The sequence below is a fragment of the Phoxinus phoxinus genome (genome assembly GCF_949152265.1).
Source record: "Phoxinus phoxinus genome assembly, chromosome: 15".
NCBI classification, from domain to species: Eukaryota; Metazoa; Chordata; class Actinopteri; order Cypriniformes; family Leuciscidae; genus Phoxinus; species Phoxinus phoxinus.
Genome location: NC_136890.1, coordinates 23,352,467 through 23,367,470, shown reverse-complemented (window position 1 = coordinate 23,367,470; position 15,004 = coordinate 23,352,467). Strand labels below are relative to the sequence as shown.

The 15,004-nt window shown below is 37.0% G+C and overlaps 1 protein-coding gene across 4 annotated transcripts in view; it reads right to left on the bottom strand.

Moving 5' to 3' along the window:
• Window positions 1-472: 472 nt before the first annotated feature.
• nphp4 (nephronophthisis 4) overlaps window positions 473-15,004 on the bottom strand; it is a 151,896-nt gene continuing 137,364 nt past the window's right edge. For 2 of the 4 annotated variants that reach the window (XM_079637271.1, XM_079637272.1), the window contains exons 21-29: window positions 13,937-14,126; window positions 12,765-12,848; window positions 8,452-8,611; window positions 8,248-8,312; window positions 7,662-7,747; window positions 6,087-6,258; window positions 4,652-4,831; window positions 3,700-3,843; window positions 841-1,545 (exon numbers count right to left, since the gene is read on the bottom strand). In XM_079637271.1, the coding sequence (XP_079493397.1) occupies window positions 1,405-1,545; window positions 3,700-3,843; window positions 4,652-4,831; window positions 6,087-6,258; window positions 7,662-7,747; window positions 8,248-8,312; window positions 8,452-8,611; window positions 12,765-12,848; window positions 13,937-14,126 (1,222 nt within the window). In that variant the 3' untranslated portion in view covers window positions 841-1,404. Of the gene's footprint in view, window positions 770-840; window positions 1,546-3,699; window positions 3,844-4,651; window positions 4,832-6,086; window positions 6,259-7,661; window positions 7,748-8,247; window positions 8,313-8,451; window positions 8,612-12,764; window positions 12,849-13,936; window positions 14,127-15,004 lie in introns of those variants that run through there. The other 2 variants (XR_013800428.1, XR_013800429.1) reach the window with 2 other exon arrangements.

The following is a 15,004-nucleotide window of genomic DNA, read 5'->3' as shown; positions in this document are numbered from 1 at the left end:
CTACTGCAGATATAGAGATTCATACATTCCTATAACTTTGGTTGCAGACCCACAGTCTCTTGAGTTTTGACGGACCAGCTTCGACTGTTCCAATATGGTGGACGGATTACGCATAGCGGCCCATTGAACAAGCTGCTAATGAGGAATCTATGTATATACAGTATATATATTTTTTTACAATGTTTTCCTCATTTATATGCATTTATATAGTAATATTATTGTAATTTAAAATAGCTGTTTCCGATTTTATTATATTTTGAAATGTAAACTATCCCAGTGATGGCAAAGCTGAATTTTCATCATCATTACTCCAGTCTTTTGTCATATGATCCTTCAGAAATCATTCTAATATGCTGATTTGGTGCTCAAGTATTAACTGTTTTAATTAGACTAAATTAATGCATCCTTCCCAAATAAAAGCACTACAGTACATTTATCCACAAATAAACTGTTAACAAACTAGCTCCTACTGCATGACAGCTTAATTTAGGCAAAATTGGCCAATTCATTGCCAGTCTCATTTATAAATTTAATTTGCATTTTTATTGCTCAAAAAACAAACAATTAACACAAATTCTAGTATATTTTCCACTGTATATTTTCAGTATGTTCTCTCTTTTATGGTCCTTTTTGTGTTTTCCACCTGTCTTCCATATCTGGACTGGTTAGTTGGCAGGTTATTTGGTTGTTGTCAGACTCAGGCAGCTGTAGCTCTAATAGGAGCCAGGAGATTAGTCCACGGATGTTAATAGAAACCCCTTCACAGCTACTGCAAACACACATACACAAGTGCTGTTTGACATAGAATGTTGTCATTGATGCAAAGAATCAAACTCAAAAATCAGATCCTTTTTGTTTATTGATGCTAGTACAAAAAATACAGTAAAAAAAAAAAAAAGGATGGCTGCATTTTCTTCCCCAAAATTAAGCACTCTATTCTCAGTGAGTGCAAACGTAAACACTTAATAAAATAAAATGATTGGTCTTACATACACGTCTTGCTTTTTGAAGATCTAGAGCTGAAGTCCTGGGCAAGTGGCCATCAGCTCTCCGCTGCTAATGACACATCACAGCAGGGGTTCAGCGTAAACCATAAACACACACATCAAGAGCGCCGATATGAGCATCAGCTCTACAGAAAATCTCTTCTGTTTCAGCCTTCAGCACCACAGGGGGGCTTTACTCAAGCGCACGTGAGAGATTCCATCTACTCAATGAGCTTTGTCTGCTTATAGAGTATGTTTGCTCTGTACTTCAATACATCTCATGTTATGTAGATTAACTTATCGCACTGTATAAGCAAAAATACATGTCCATGATGTGAGTAAATCCACATCGATCCACTGGTTAAAGGTCTGTTTGTGGGCAAAAGCAACAGCTATAATGCAGTGTGATGGTGTTGTGTTATCTGTACTGAACCCTAACACAGTAAGTGTCCTCGTTCTTATCCTGTTTGTCATTGATGAAGATGAGAATCTCTTCCATGCCGGGGTTCTGACTTGGAGCAAAGCGCAGGCCGATGGTGTAGGGTTCCCCTCCCCCAATCTACAACACACACACGCACATTAATACGTATGTCGCTGCATATATGCACACACACAAAAACGTAAAGGTATGTAAAAACAAAGCAGCAAAGAATTGCAAAATCAACCAGTATCAGGTCAAACAGGCATCTGTTGATTTATAATGAAGCTGATTCTATACAGTGTTATTTATATACTATTGCAGAATTTATTCATATTTTATTAAGCTTTTATTTTAAATTTTAGTCATTTTGTTCTGTGTTTTTGTCGTTTTATTATTTTTTAAATAGTTGTTATTTCAATTTCAGTTTTAGTAATGTTCATACTTCAACTTAAATTTATTTCAGTTAGTTGGCAAGTCAACTTTTTTCATCTGATATGTATATTTTATTTTAATACAGCTTTATTTCAATTACTGAAAATATTTTTGTTAACAAAAATAACACTTTTTCCATAATGTCTGCATTCTTCCATCAAAGATGGAAATAATAAAATACAAGAAGATCAGTACTTATTTTATTTTCTGTTTGCTGTGCACCTGAATCAGCTTTTGAGAGTGCAAATCATTGTTTTAAAAGAAGCATCAAAAGAAAAGTTCAACTTCTGTCATCATTTACTTACCCTTATGCCTTTCTAAACCTGTATCACATTCTATTTTCCATAGAACACTAAAAGACATCCATGGAATTTTTTTTTTTTTCATGGAATCCATCAATTTTTTTTCAATGGGATACGTTTTGAAAGTAACACAGAAGTAGAAAAGTAGTCCATACAACTATATTCTGTTACGATAGCTTTTTGTGAATTTAGTGCTGTGAACGAATTCTGATTCTTTTATGTTCGTCATTTTGGAGCTTTACAGCCCCGTCCTCTTTCACTTTCATTTAATTGAAAAGACTGGCCAGGATGTTCTTCCACAGAAGAAAGAAAGCCATATGGGTTTAGAACGACATGAGGGTGAGTGAATTATGTGTTTTGGGTGAACTAATTCTTCAAGTAGAATTGGAAACGAAACGAAACGAAAATCGTTAAATTCCTTACTATTCCCATTGCTATTCCTGAGCTCCGTTGTGTCAGAAATTGGTTGCACTCCAGTGTTTAGAGAAAGATGAGAGAAATTGCTCTCTTTGTCTTTATACATTATCTCTAATGGCTGACTAAGACATATGGAACACAGGCGAGGATTTAGTTCATAATCTCCTCAAAAGCACGCATGTATCGATTGTTCTGTTGTCTTTTGGCTCTGCGCCTATTTTACGATGACACAGTTGTTATTTCTTGAAGAGGGAAAAAAAAGCAACATCTCCAGTCACATTTTTCAAAAATATAGACCCCATAAATCCAGCGTGAGAGAAGATAATTGAAGCCGTGTTGACTAGCAAGAAAATGGAACAGGCCATTTCCTTTCTTTATGAGCTTTACAGCTTTTATTTGACGCTGAGGTATCATTAATCCGTTCTGTTCAATACTGTCACTTGCATATTTCACATTGTTTCGCTATTTATTGCCCAGATATGGGGTGTGGAACTCACTAAACCTTACCGCGATCAATGAGGGCACTGAATGATGAAATTAACATTTTAGCCTGTTCTGTTTTACACAGTTTCTGTGCAAAATGATGATCAGGAAAAATTACTTTGTGCCCCCCAAAGCCACACTAATATATCCGAGACACTGTCCCTGTGGCTAACTAATGTTCTCTGTCTCCATCTGGAGTAATAGCCAACGGTTGTGTATTGACCACCTAATCAATTAACAGCTTTTAATTGAAGTCTAACGTAGAGCTGTAAGTCCTACACGCATCATTCTGAGCCCTAAAGGTAAGAGATATTGACGTTCCTGGCCAGACTGTGACAATCTCTCTCTTTTCGCCCTATTTTTTTGGACTGCAGCTTTATGGTTTCGTCAGGGGACCGGCATTGCGAGAGTGGCCAGGGCACAAATTGAGTTCTCCAATATACAGAGAACTTCACATACTGTGAAACGTGTCTAAGAATGACAGTTTAGAGAGACAGAAATTGATTCCTAGACAGAGACATGTCAAGATCCTTCTCCTCGGGGCTCTAGACACCTTTCTGGTGGATGGGGCTTTGACAATATGGTTCTTATTCAATGTTACACAGCAAGGCCTCCAAATAAAGTTGATAGAACAAGAATTAGCTTTGGATTCTCTTACCTGAAATTGCTCCTCTTTAAACTGAAGCAGGTCTGGGCGGTCTGTGCGGAGATTGAATACCCTAGAGGAAGAGTAGGGGTTTGTGAAACTGATTTTCTTATTGCTGCCCTTCCCTCCGTCTACAGGAACGTTGATTTCAAATGCCTGGGGAGATTAAAGCACATACCGAGAGAAATACTGTAAAATAACTGAAGTAAAAACATCAGGTTTAAATCAATGGCACTGACTTCATGCACTACATCCTCTGTCACAGAGCTGAAATTTAACGACCCGTTCAGTTCTTGCCATTTCTCTGCTAAAACTCTACGTGTGCTGTCACTGTGAACCGTGCCTTACATTTTCACAGCTTAAAGCACAACTTTTGAGGAAAAAAGTGTCAGTGTTGTTTCCATTAAATGTAAAAACAAATATTATTTAGTTTCATAAATTATAATATATTAACAGTAATAATATAAAACAAATGTTATTATTTATATATACACAACAGATACAAATTTTTTGATTGTTAAGAATGTTTTATGCTTTTGAAAGATGTCTTATGCTTACTAACGCAGCAATTATTTTATTAAATTATAGTACAAGAGTAATATTGTGAAATATTACCATTTTAAATAACTCTTTTCATATATTTAAAATGTAATTAATCCTATGATGGCAAAGCTAAATTTTCAGCAGCCATTACTTCAGTGTCACATGATCCTTTAGAAATCATCCTCAAAATAGTTGTGCTGCTTGATATTTTGATATCTTGATATTTGTACACAAATATACATGTCTCTTATTGAGGATGATATACATGTACGATACACAATACACATAAATACACTAAACAACATTGGAGCTCATGGTATATAGTTACTGAAGGGTTAATAGTTGTCACAAATCAATTTATTTTAGTGAATGTGGTTTGAACCCTACTGTTGCACTGTATTAATGCATTTTGCTTACTCACCTTGGAGATTACAGGCTGTCGGCATGTTGTGCACAGCAACCAGGAGGCGACTAGCTGCCGTGTGTCCACATCGACTACATTGAGGTAAAATAAACGGCTTCCAGGGCGCAGAGCCCTCAGCCCTACATGGATATCTTGAATTCCCTGAGCAGGAAGAGCAAAAACCTCAACTGGATCCACCTAGAACACACAAACAGAGGAGATCTTATGCTCACAGAGCTCCTGGCATCAACCACAAAAAAAAAAAAAAAAACCCACACAGCAAAAAGCAACTTCAGGGAACACTCCTCTGCAGAACTTCAGAAAACATGAGGCTGCACCTGAAGCTCATAATGTATAGCTACTTTGCTTCATCATCTTTTCTTGGCACCTGCTGTATAACATTAGCACACGGCCAATTAAACCAACAGTAAGGTTGCTACGAGCACACAGTGCACTGTTGAGAAGGGAGCTGCTGTATTTGCTCTGCTTGCAAATTTCGAAAAACAGGAAATACACATTTTGAGATTTATGATGCTCGTATAATCTACCTTTCATTATTCATTATTTGCATTAAAGCTCTACTTTCTTTGCTGCAATGTTCTGAACACAAGTTAATGATACTGCTGCGACCCAACAACATCTGACTGCATGCTCTTTACTTATTTCATGAGATCTAAACCTACATGATTTCATACTATTTGCCCTGCATTTGCTCCATCTTTGATGTGGTAACTGACAGAAATTCAGCAAACGTATAGGCTAATAAGAGAAACTAAACAATTAAACTGCCATACGGCATACTAAAAGCGTCTCTAAATCCATAACCTGTAAAATCACTGATGCTAAACACGTCAAATGTAAAAAATAACATTACTTTCTGCGATTAATATAGGCTGTTTAACCTACACAAAACATTACAATTACAATTATAATGGGTTTACATAACTTTTATTTGAAACTTACACGATTGATTTTGTTCTGTAATTGTTAAAAAAAAACAGCACTGTGAATTTGTAGTTTAAGATTATTAAATGCTAAAAGATTATGGCTTTGAAATAAAATGTTAACTGGCTATAAAATAATTCAAATTTTATATACGTGTATCTTCAAATACTGGCCTTGACTGGTAAAAAGTTGACATTAAAGAAACATTATTTGAATTTCCCCTTGTTAATTGTACATTGAATTTGGGGATTCAATTTGTGATTTATGATTACAAAATACAAAATCACAGAAATATGTGCAATTGTTTAGTTAAACTTTTAAATCATTTTGATAGCTCTCAAATAAAAAAAATATAAAATATATATATATATATAGATAACCTAGCCACCTTACTTACCATCTCATTATTTTTCATCATTCTCCCATTTTAGGAAAAAAGGCCACATAATCCCCCATCAGAGCTCTGTACCCCGATCAGTGTGTTTTACTTTGACCCTGCTATGCGTACCTGAAGCTCGAGGGGAGGCGACGTGTAGCACTTGACCCTGCGAATAGCTTGCGTGCCGCGCAGAACCAGCGAATGCCAGCTCAGAGTGCCGCACACACAGCTCAGGTCCATCCTTTGCAGGTAATGCACGTATACCTGCCAGATCTGCGCAGGGGAGGCCAGCCAAGGGTCACTGCCATAGAGAGATTGACACAGAAAAAGTACACACAAAAGACACTTTATCACTTTCCTCTTCATATACACTGACACAATAGCAGGACAGGCCTGACAGGCCGCACTTCCCCTGAGAGGGACACACACATATCTCAAATCTTCAAAAGAGAGATGTTCAGAGAGACCCAAATGTCACCGTTTTTAAATTCATTCATTCACCCTTTCTTTAAGAGCATCCCACGTGCCAGCGGCAGTCGTGTTCCCGCAGGAGGTTTGCAGATGTTGATGTTATTCTGCCTGCCAGGGTTTCTTGAGTTTGACTATATTAAAAATAAAGGACTTTGTGCGTGAGCTCTTCACCCTGCCTGAGGGGGCTCGAGCTCAAGGGACAAAATTTCAGGACGTTACTACCGTCCTTGGCTGGTGAGTTGTCCTTAGCAGCAGCTGTTGTTGGGGTGGGAAAACTACAGCTGATTGATTTCCTGGTTATTAACATTTCTAAATTCCTTCTGTGAGTTACTGTGTGTCTGTGGAGCTTGTCTGTTGTTCAATCATTTAAAACCATTAAGTCCATTACGAACTCGCTAATAAGAGTGGATACCAATGCATTTGCTCCGCTGACAAACTACATCTTCATTGTCCGGTGATCAGGAAATATTATATTATTATAATATTTATCATTGTAAATTACAAAAATTGCCCTGGGGGTAATTGCAGATGGTTTTCGGGCTGATAAATTAATTCAAATAAACTGCAATAAAAACTAGTCCTTTAAAAAAGAAATAAATATTTAATTTGTTTACCTTCATGTCATGTGATCATTAAGCAACATCAGAGAACCATAAATATGTGGATGTGGTGGTAAATTATTGAAATAGGAGTAAGTAAAATATTTTAAGTCAAGGGGGTTCGGGAATCTTTTCATTAAAATGTAATATAATTATATAATATTACATAAGTTATAATATTGTGTTCAGAATATAAGAAAGTGAACTGACTGCTTTTAATTAATATGTGTTGCTGTCACTCTCGCTGGTTCCAGTTCCAGTGAGATATGCGTGATGTGCAGGTTCTAAAATTGTGTTTTTATTCATGTTCACTGATTATGAACTCAGAGATGTCACAGATTTTGATGAATAAATGAATATTATGATCTGATGCAATCAGACAGTAAATGAGACATCCTGATTAAGCAAATGTCATTAATCACACATGAAGGGATTAATCAGGGACCAGGCTTTCACACACACGCACGCACGCAAACCAAAAACAGAGGTTTTCGCGCACACACACCTCTCTGAGCATCTGGAAGAGTGAAAATTAACAGGTTCTCACTCTCCTATTAAAAAGAAAAAGACGAGTGAACTTTTATGCACACACACATAAGGGAGATGGTGCAAAAGGAGGTGTACCGGTACATACATGAAAATGGTAATGAAGAATTTCCTTATCTGTGGACTTGGGCTTCCAGGTACTTTAAGGTAAACATCCTGTGGTTCTTCTGGAGTCTAAAGTTTCAAAACGTAAGAAAATTAAACATAAATTTATAATGTTTCATCAGTAATGATTAACTCACTCATTTGACAGATTACTAATGAAAAATACATAAAACAATATTAAAGTATTTTACGAAAAATATATACACAAATAATAGATTTGAAAGAAAAACATAATATTTTATAAAAAATAAATATTCAAATATGTCTTTCATGAATAATACATATGAAAATAATAGTCTTGAATGAAATATAATAATACAAAAATAGAAAACTATAGATTAAAATTACAATATTTTATATAATATATATATATATATATATATATATATATATATATATATTATAGTCTTTTATGGAAAATAGACTAAATAAATATAAATAACAGTCTTGTAACAGGTGTGCAGCCTTGACGTCACAATGAGTCAGCACAAAGCCTCAGACATTAACTAATAACTCATCCCCATTCTGATTGGCTGGCTGCTATTAGCAGTGACTCCTGATTGGCTCACCAGGCTGGTGGTGTGGCAGATGACATTGGGGTCGCTGCAACGCACATGAAGGGTGGCGGAACCATCTGTGAGCAAGTACAAAAGGAGACAGAGCACAAATGAGGTCTTTAGTTCAGGACTAATAGCAGACACTGAAGTGTGTTTCTGCGTGCGTGTTTATGTATGTGCGCACACAGCGGCAGAGATGTTTGTAATGAGCAGCACCTGCTGTGTCGTCCCAGGCTGCAGGCAGGCGAATGGCCTTCTTTAGGAAGGTGAGTTCAGGATGGTAGAAACGGAAGGTCTGGTCCACCACATGTGGCGTCGGTTCAACATCCACCTGGCAGATCGCCAGAGGCTTTCTGTCTTCCCCACGGAACAACACCTGTAAGACAAGCAGATCGGTTGCAAGCTACACACATTTTGAATGGTATTCCTGCAAAATGCTAACAGGAGAACTAAGTCTATTGGAATGTTCTGGGTTCACAGCCAGTTAAACTGATAGATATTGACCGCATCAGCGACATGCTGTCAATTACCACAGATAGTCATTTCCTGTTTTGCATGTACAGTACAGTAATCCACTTACAATGGATGTATATGGGGCACGGCATTGTAGATGGTCTAAAAGCATAAATGTCTATCTTAAATTGTTTTATACAATTATTCATATGATATGTATATACTTCCATTATAAGTGCATTACTGTATCTAAACCAACCTACTACACTGATAATATTGGATGAGAACAAAACTTGAACTGAGTCGAGTTAAATTACAGAAATATTGTCTTCTGTAGGGCTGCTTATACCTGAATTGAACTAGTTTTATAATTGATGAACTTTGCTCAGTAATTGAACTGAACTTGGCCAACACTGACTTGAGCTGAATGACACTATTGTCCTTTTAGAGATGCTTTACAGTAGAATTCAAATTAGCCTCTTATTTGTTTACGTTCTTCATTCAGCATCACTGATTCTGTTATATTCTGCTTTGAAACAATCTGTATTGTATAAAGCACTATCTAAATAAAGTTGACTTTTTCAAACTAATGAACGAAATTGAAATTGCAACTCGTGAGATTTCTTTGTAGTATAGCACCAAACCAGCATAAACCACCCTGATCCAATATGGTGGTCTAAGCTGCTCTTTTCAGCAGAGGAGGTCAAGGTCTACCAATAAGTGACAGACCTATCTGAAATCATTCCACACTGAATGAACAGCACTGACAGTATGTACTGCGATATCAAGTACCTTGAGTCATCTGCAGTCTGAGTGCATAACCTCTCTCGCGTGAGATACAGTCAAGCTGGCTGTCAGATTCACAGCTCAAGACAACCCATTGACACTCCTCTGGAGGTGATGTCAGTTTGTGCACAGCAATGTTTGACCCCAACTGACCTAAAAATGATATGGGAGTTTTGTGTGGGGATGTGTGTGTGTTTGTGTGCCAGCAATACTGCAGGGCTCTCTAAGCTACATATGGCATCAACTGCCCAAAGGCACAATAAACCATAATGCCATAGAATAGCTCATCAACCCACACACACTTGCTTCACAGTTTAAAGGTAGAGTAGACCATTTTTTTCATAACCACTTTTTGTTATTCTGGTTGAAACTCTCTTCACGTCCTGATAGAAATCAATAATAGAAGTGGTAAAACATTTTTTTTTTTTTTTTTTTTTTTTTTTTTTACATATATCATCTGTGTAAGACCAAAAAAATGTTCGTCCAATCATTGCATTTGGTCAGATGTCTTACCTGCCTGTCAGTGGAATTGCGGAAATTGGTGCGTTTCTAAGACAACACCATCAACGCCGAAATGAATCTGCAGTCAGGTGGTACAAGTAAGAGGTCTGTAAGTTCAATATTATTGTAATGTTATGTGCTTTGAAACTAATGTAAGTACTAACTTTGAAAGTAATTTAACACCGTCGCTTAGACACTTTGCTGAATCTGCTCTGGCTAGGGATGGCGAAAACGAAAAAATTTCTTGACCGACCACCGAGCCTCATTAGCCGGTTGAAACCGGTTAACCAATTAGTTTAAAATATGCTACGCTATTTGAAATAACAGCCATTTCGCACCGTGCCTGCAATTTCGCAACTCTGCCGCATCTTTCTGCCGTTCTGCCTCCCGCTCACACACACACACACACACACACACACACGGCGCCGGCGCCGCCCTTCCACTCACGTCACTTTTTTAAAATCCCCTACAGCGCGAAACATGAGTCCCGCAAACGCGGCGCCGACGAGCTTGTATGTAATCGGAGGACAAATGACTCGTTGAAAATAAAGGCGTTTGTATAGCGTTAGAAGCTCATTTGAAACATTGACGCGGCTCATTTAAGAAAATGACAGCTCCGAAGAGGCTTGCGGGTGTCACATTTTCAGGTGATACATCATAGATGATGTGCTACTACTGTATTTAAGCACTGTATCACACAAGTTGCAACTTACATCGGTGTCATTATTTTGGGTGAAATGGTCCCCCACTCTACTTTTCTTTGCACGCTTCATCCTGTCTTCTGCCCTGGCTCTAACCTCGAGTGTTTTAGCCTGTAGCCTTTACTTTTCGCAAACCTTGTTAGCGCGTGAACCCAAACGCTGTGACCTCGCACCAAATGTTTTTATTGGTTTATTAAGTACAAACAGGTTATGAAAAATTGAGTGTGAGGGATTTGTTCACTTCACACAAAAATATCTTGGAATGAGATGCTAACTGTAGTAGCGTTTAGTCCACTGTCTATAATAGCCTAATTTAGAGATCACTTTTTTTTTTTTTTACCGACTACCGACAAATTTGGTCGGTTAACGTTGATACGGTCAACCATCGGTCAAACGGTCATCGGTTAACATCCCTAGCTCTGGCATGTGTTTTGGAGGAGGTGTGGCTTTGGAGATGCTCTGAAGGGAAAGTGGGATCTAATGTTTTCAAAGCTAGCTTGCTATTGCTAGCCTCTCCATAATTATCTACCCTACCTTTAACCATTTGAGTCAGACAGGATGGTCTAACACAACCTTTCACTGTCCTTCCGAAATATGCATAAACATATACAAATGTAAAGATGGGTAATGAATAGAATCAGATGGAATCTTTTTGTATTTTATGAATATAATAAAATATTATTTAATATACTGTTCAAAAGGTTGTTGTCAATAGGATTTTTTAAAATAAATTAATACTTTTATTCAACAGGGATGAATTCAATTGATGAAATGTAACAGTAAAGACTTAAATTTTTAAAAAAATCTGCTCTTTTTTCTTTCTAAATTTATCACACATTCCACAAAAATATTAAGCAGCAACTGTTTTCAACATTAATGATAATAATCAGCATTTTAGAATGATTTCTGAAGGATCATGTGATTTTTTTAAACAAATAAATGCAGCCTTGGGGAGCATAAAAAGACTTCTTTCAAAAGCATTTTTTTTTTAAATGTACTGACTCCATATTTTAATATAATATACTGTTGTGCATACAATAATATATATACACTGTATATACTTTTATTCTACTTCCACAGAAATGGAATAAGCAGTTAATCTCCTTGTCTGTAATACTGCGTGTCAAATGTTGGGCAAAACTACCAAGAATATTTGCAATTACATGAACGCCTAATCAAATTGAAACTGGAGCTCTTTGTGTTCACTATGCAGTTTATCCTTGTTAATGCTTTCATGCGAGTGTGACGTGAGTCATCACAAACAGTGTGTGCACATCTCAGAAACAGAGATAAAACGTGCATTTTCTAAATTTGCTAAAATGTTCTTTATTTGGGTGTCAAAAAACTATTGGAATTTGAAAAGCACAATAACAGTTAGATCAAATAATTGTGACAGGCCTACGCAGAGCTGAGAGTACCGGTATCTGAAAGCATTAATTCACCAAAATATTGAATACAACATGTATGGGTGGCGGAAGTGTAGACATATGAGAATGATGCGCGAATTCTGTGAAAATCTGCAGGGCGGGTGCTAAGAATCGGTGTGGACTTGATTATGAAATATGAATCAAAGGAGTTGATCAATGTTTCTCATTAACAGTCTTATTATATTAATCAAATGTAAGTAATATTATTGGCAGGTTAATATAAAATGTATTTGCTTCTTCAGGTCAAATCTCAAACACACAGTTAAAAATTCAAAGCTTATTAATGGGATAACTCAATGTAAGATATGATCAAGAGTCATCTCTTTATCTCAATTTAGCAGGTTTCTCTTGTGAAAAAAAGCGGATCTAATCATTTGGAGATTTCAGTATTTACATAATCAAGTAGACGGATGTCGTGCCTGCCTAAAAATACATACAGCAACACAAAAACAAGTAACTTCAGTCTGTTTTTTTTGTAAGAGTGCATCAGTTACATTCAGTTTTACTGTTGTTGACCAAGTCGTGTTTTCAGTCTGGATTGTAGGAGCCACTGCAGGAGTGCCGGCCCACTTCTCTGTCTGAACAACTACTAATCAGGCTGTATAGAAAGAGTTTGTGTTCCTGTGTGTGCTCAGCAGTACAGTGAGCGCTAAGCTCTTACCTTGATGGATTTGGCTTGAATTGTATTGGACAGATGTTTCTGAGCCATCTGTGGACTTCTTGAAATCTTTAAGCTTTCAGTATCCTGCAATATGACAGGAGAGTCATCATAAACATTGGACTATTCAGTGAGAGAACAATCACATTGAAATAATGTCATTACGTGATGGGAAAACATTGTTTGGACAGGTCTGTTTAGACTGTCTGGATGAGGCTGTTTTTAATCCATTTTATTATTGCTGATGCTTTGAGTCAATTTAACCTCCCTCCTTCAGTTGCGGGTGCCTCTGTGATACTACAGACTATAAACAAACCCAAATCCAATTAATCCGGAAACATGTGAACTAATCCAAGTCTCATCAGTGGAAAAGGGAAATGAGGAAACAAATGCAGTTGCTCAGATGGCACATCGTTCACAGTTGATTTACACTACAGTACAACACACAAAAACAATGAAATAGTCCACATTTTCTACTGATGACGTTCAGCATCAGCAGTTCAGCGGACAGTTCACGGTTTCCTGTTTAGGGGATTTCGCACTGGGTAGTAAAAGGAAATCAGTTATAGGAACCAGTGCGGTACCCCAAGAACAAAATTTTCACATAGAGCCATTTTCTAGGTTGCACAAGAACACATCGGCACAGACAAAGGCAACAGGTAAATGCCATTAATATTAGCTTTCTGTATGTTTATGTGCCGTTAACATTAGTTGTAACATTATGAGTAAGTATGTAAACTGTGTGCTTACACAGCTTTCTAAAAATGGAAGGTGTCGTGTTTCGTATGCCAAATAACAAACAATTACGTCACTGGTAGTTCCTATTGTGCTGGGATAGACCCTACTCTGAAGTAGGAGCTAATTTAGTTCCCTCAGAAGGAGCTCCTATAACTATAATGAAATGAACTATAATGAACTATAATGAAAGCCCATATTGATTGCTTTACTGAGGGGAAGATTCACTTGAGTCTACGTAGTGGCCTGTCTAGACTTTTATTTGGTCATATATATATATATATATATATATATATATATATATATATATATATATATATATAAAATTACAAAAACAAAGCTAAATAAAATAACATGGAAAAATAGTAGTAGTATTATCAATAAAATGTATGAAAAGTACATTTAAAAACAACAACAACAAAAGTTTCCTCTAGATTTACCTGAAGAGGGAATGTGCGACCACAGACGAAGGTCTGGTACTTGAAGGGGATGTGGACGCTTTCTTTGGGCCGCAGGTAAACCTGTGGTGTCAGTGTGCTCTCCTTTAGGTGAAACATCTCCTCCTCTAGAGGAGTCAGAGTCTTCGTCAACTCCTTAAAATATCTCCACTCCTCGCTCTTCACGATTACACTGAGGGATAAAAAGAGAGGGAAATGAAAAAAGGCAAAGAGAGAGAACGAGAGGAAAAGAAAAGAACAGCTTGAGGACTTTCTTTGCCTTGCCAGCAGTATTTTATTGGCAATGAAAAAGAGCGTATTTGAGTATGCATGATACAGTCAAACATAAGCCCTCACAGAACTGAAACTCCTGGGAGGGTACGGTTTAAAGATAACACACACTGGGTGTGGAATATTACTTTCTGTTTCATAGAGACAAATTTCATGCACAAATATATGAAGGAAAAGGGCATTTGAAACATCAAAGGCAGCACCTCCGGGCCCGAGAAGGGATCATTCTCCATAAATGAAAAAAAAAAATAAGGAAAAGAAAGAATTTCGAGGTGTAAAAACTCTTTTGTACTGTATGCACTACAGTAGATGCGAAACCAAGTCTCGGAAAATTCAATCACATTCTCTCTTTAATAAGAGAGAGCCAGGCAGGTGATACACAGTGAAGTATGCTTACGTGAACAAAAGCAAAGCCCATTTCCTTTTCTTTTATATAGACACACATACAGTAGGTAAGAAGCTCTTTTGTAAGGGTATTGCTAAACAGTGGGGGAAAAAAGAGGGTAATAAAGAGGGAAAAAAAGTTAATTGAAATGTTAACAGGCCTAAATAGGAAGTTTAACCTTACAGAATATCTCTTCACAGTAAGAGACACAAAGCAGAGACAGATCAGTCTAGCCATGTAAACAGATAGACACAAACAAACATGGCTTCTGGTGAGGTTGACAATGAAATGCTAAACGTTTAGTTTATATCATTTTATTTAAATGGCTTCCCTTGTGGGAAATGGAAAACCAGGAGTGGAGTGATTACAGAATGCTATGAGATTAAATCGCAGTT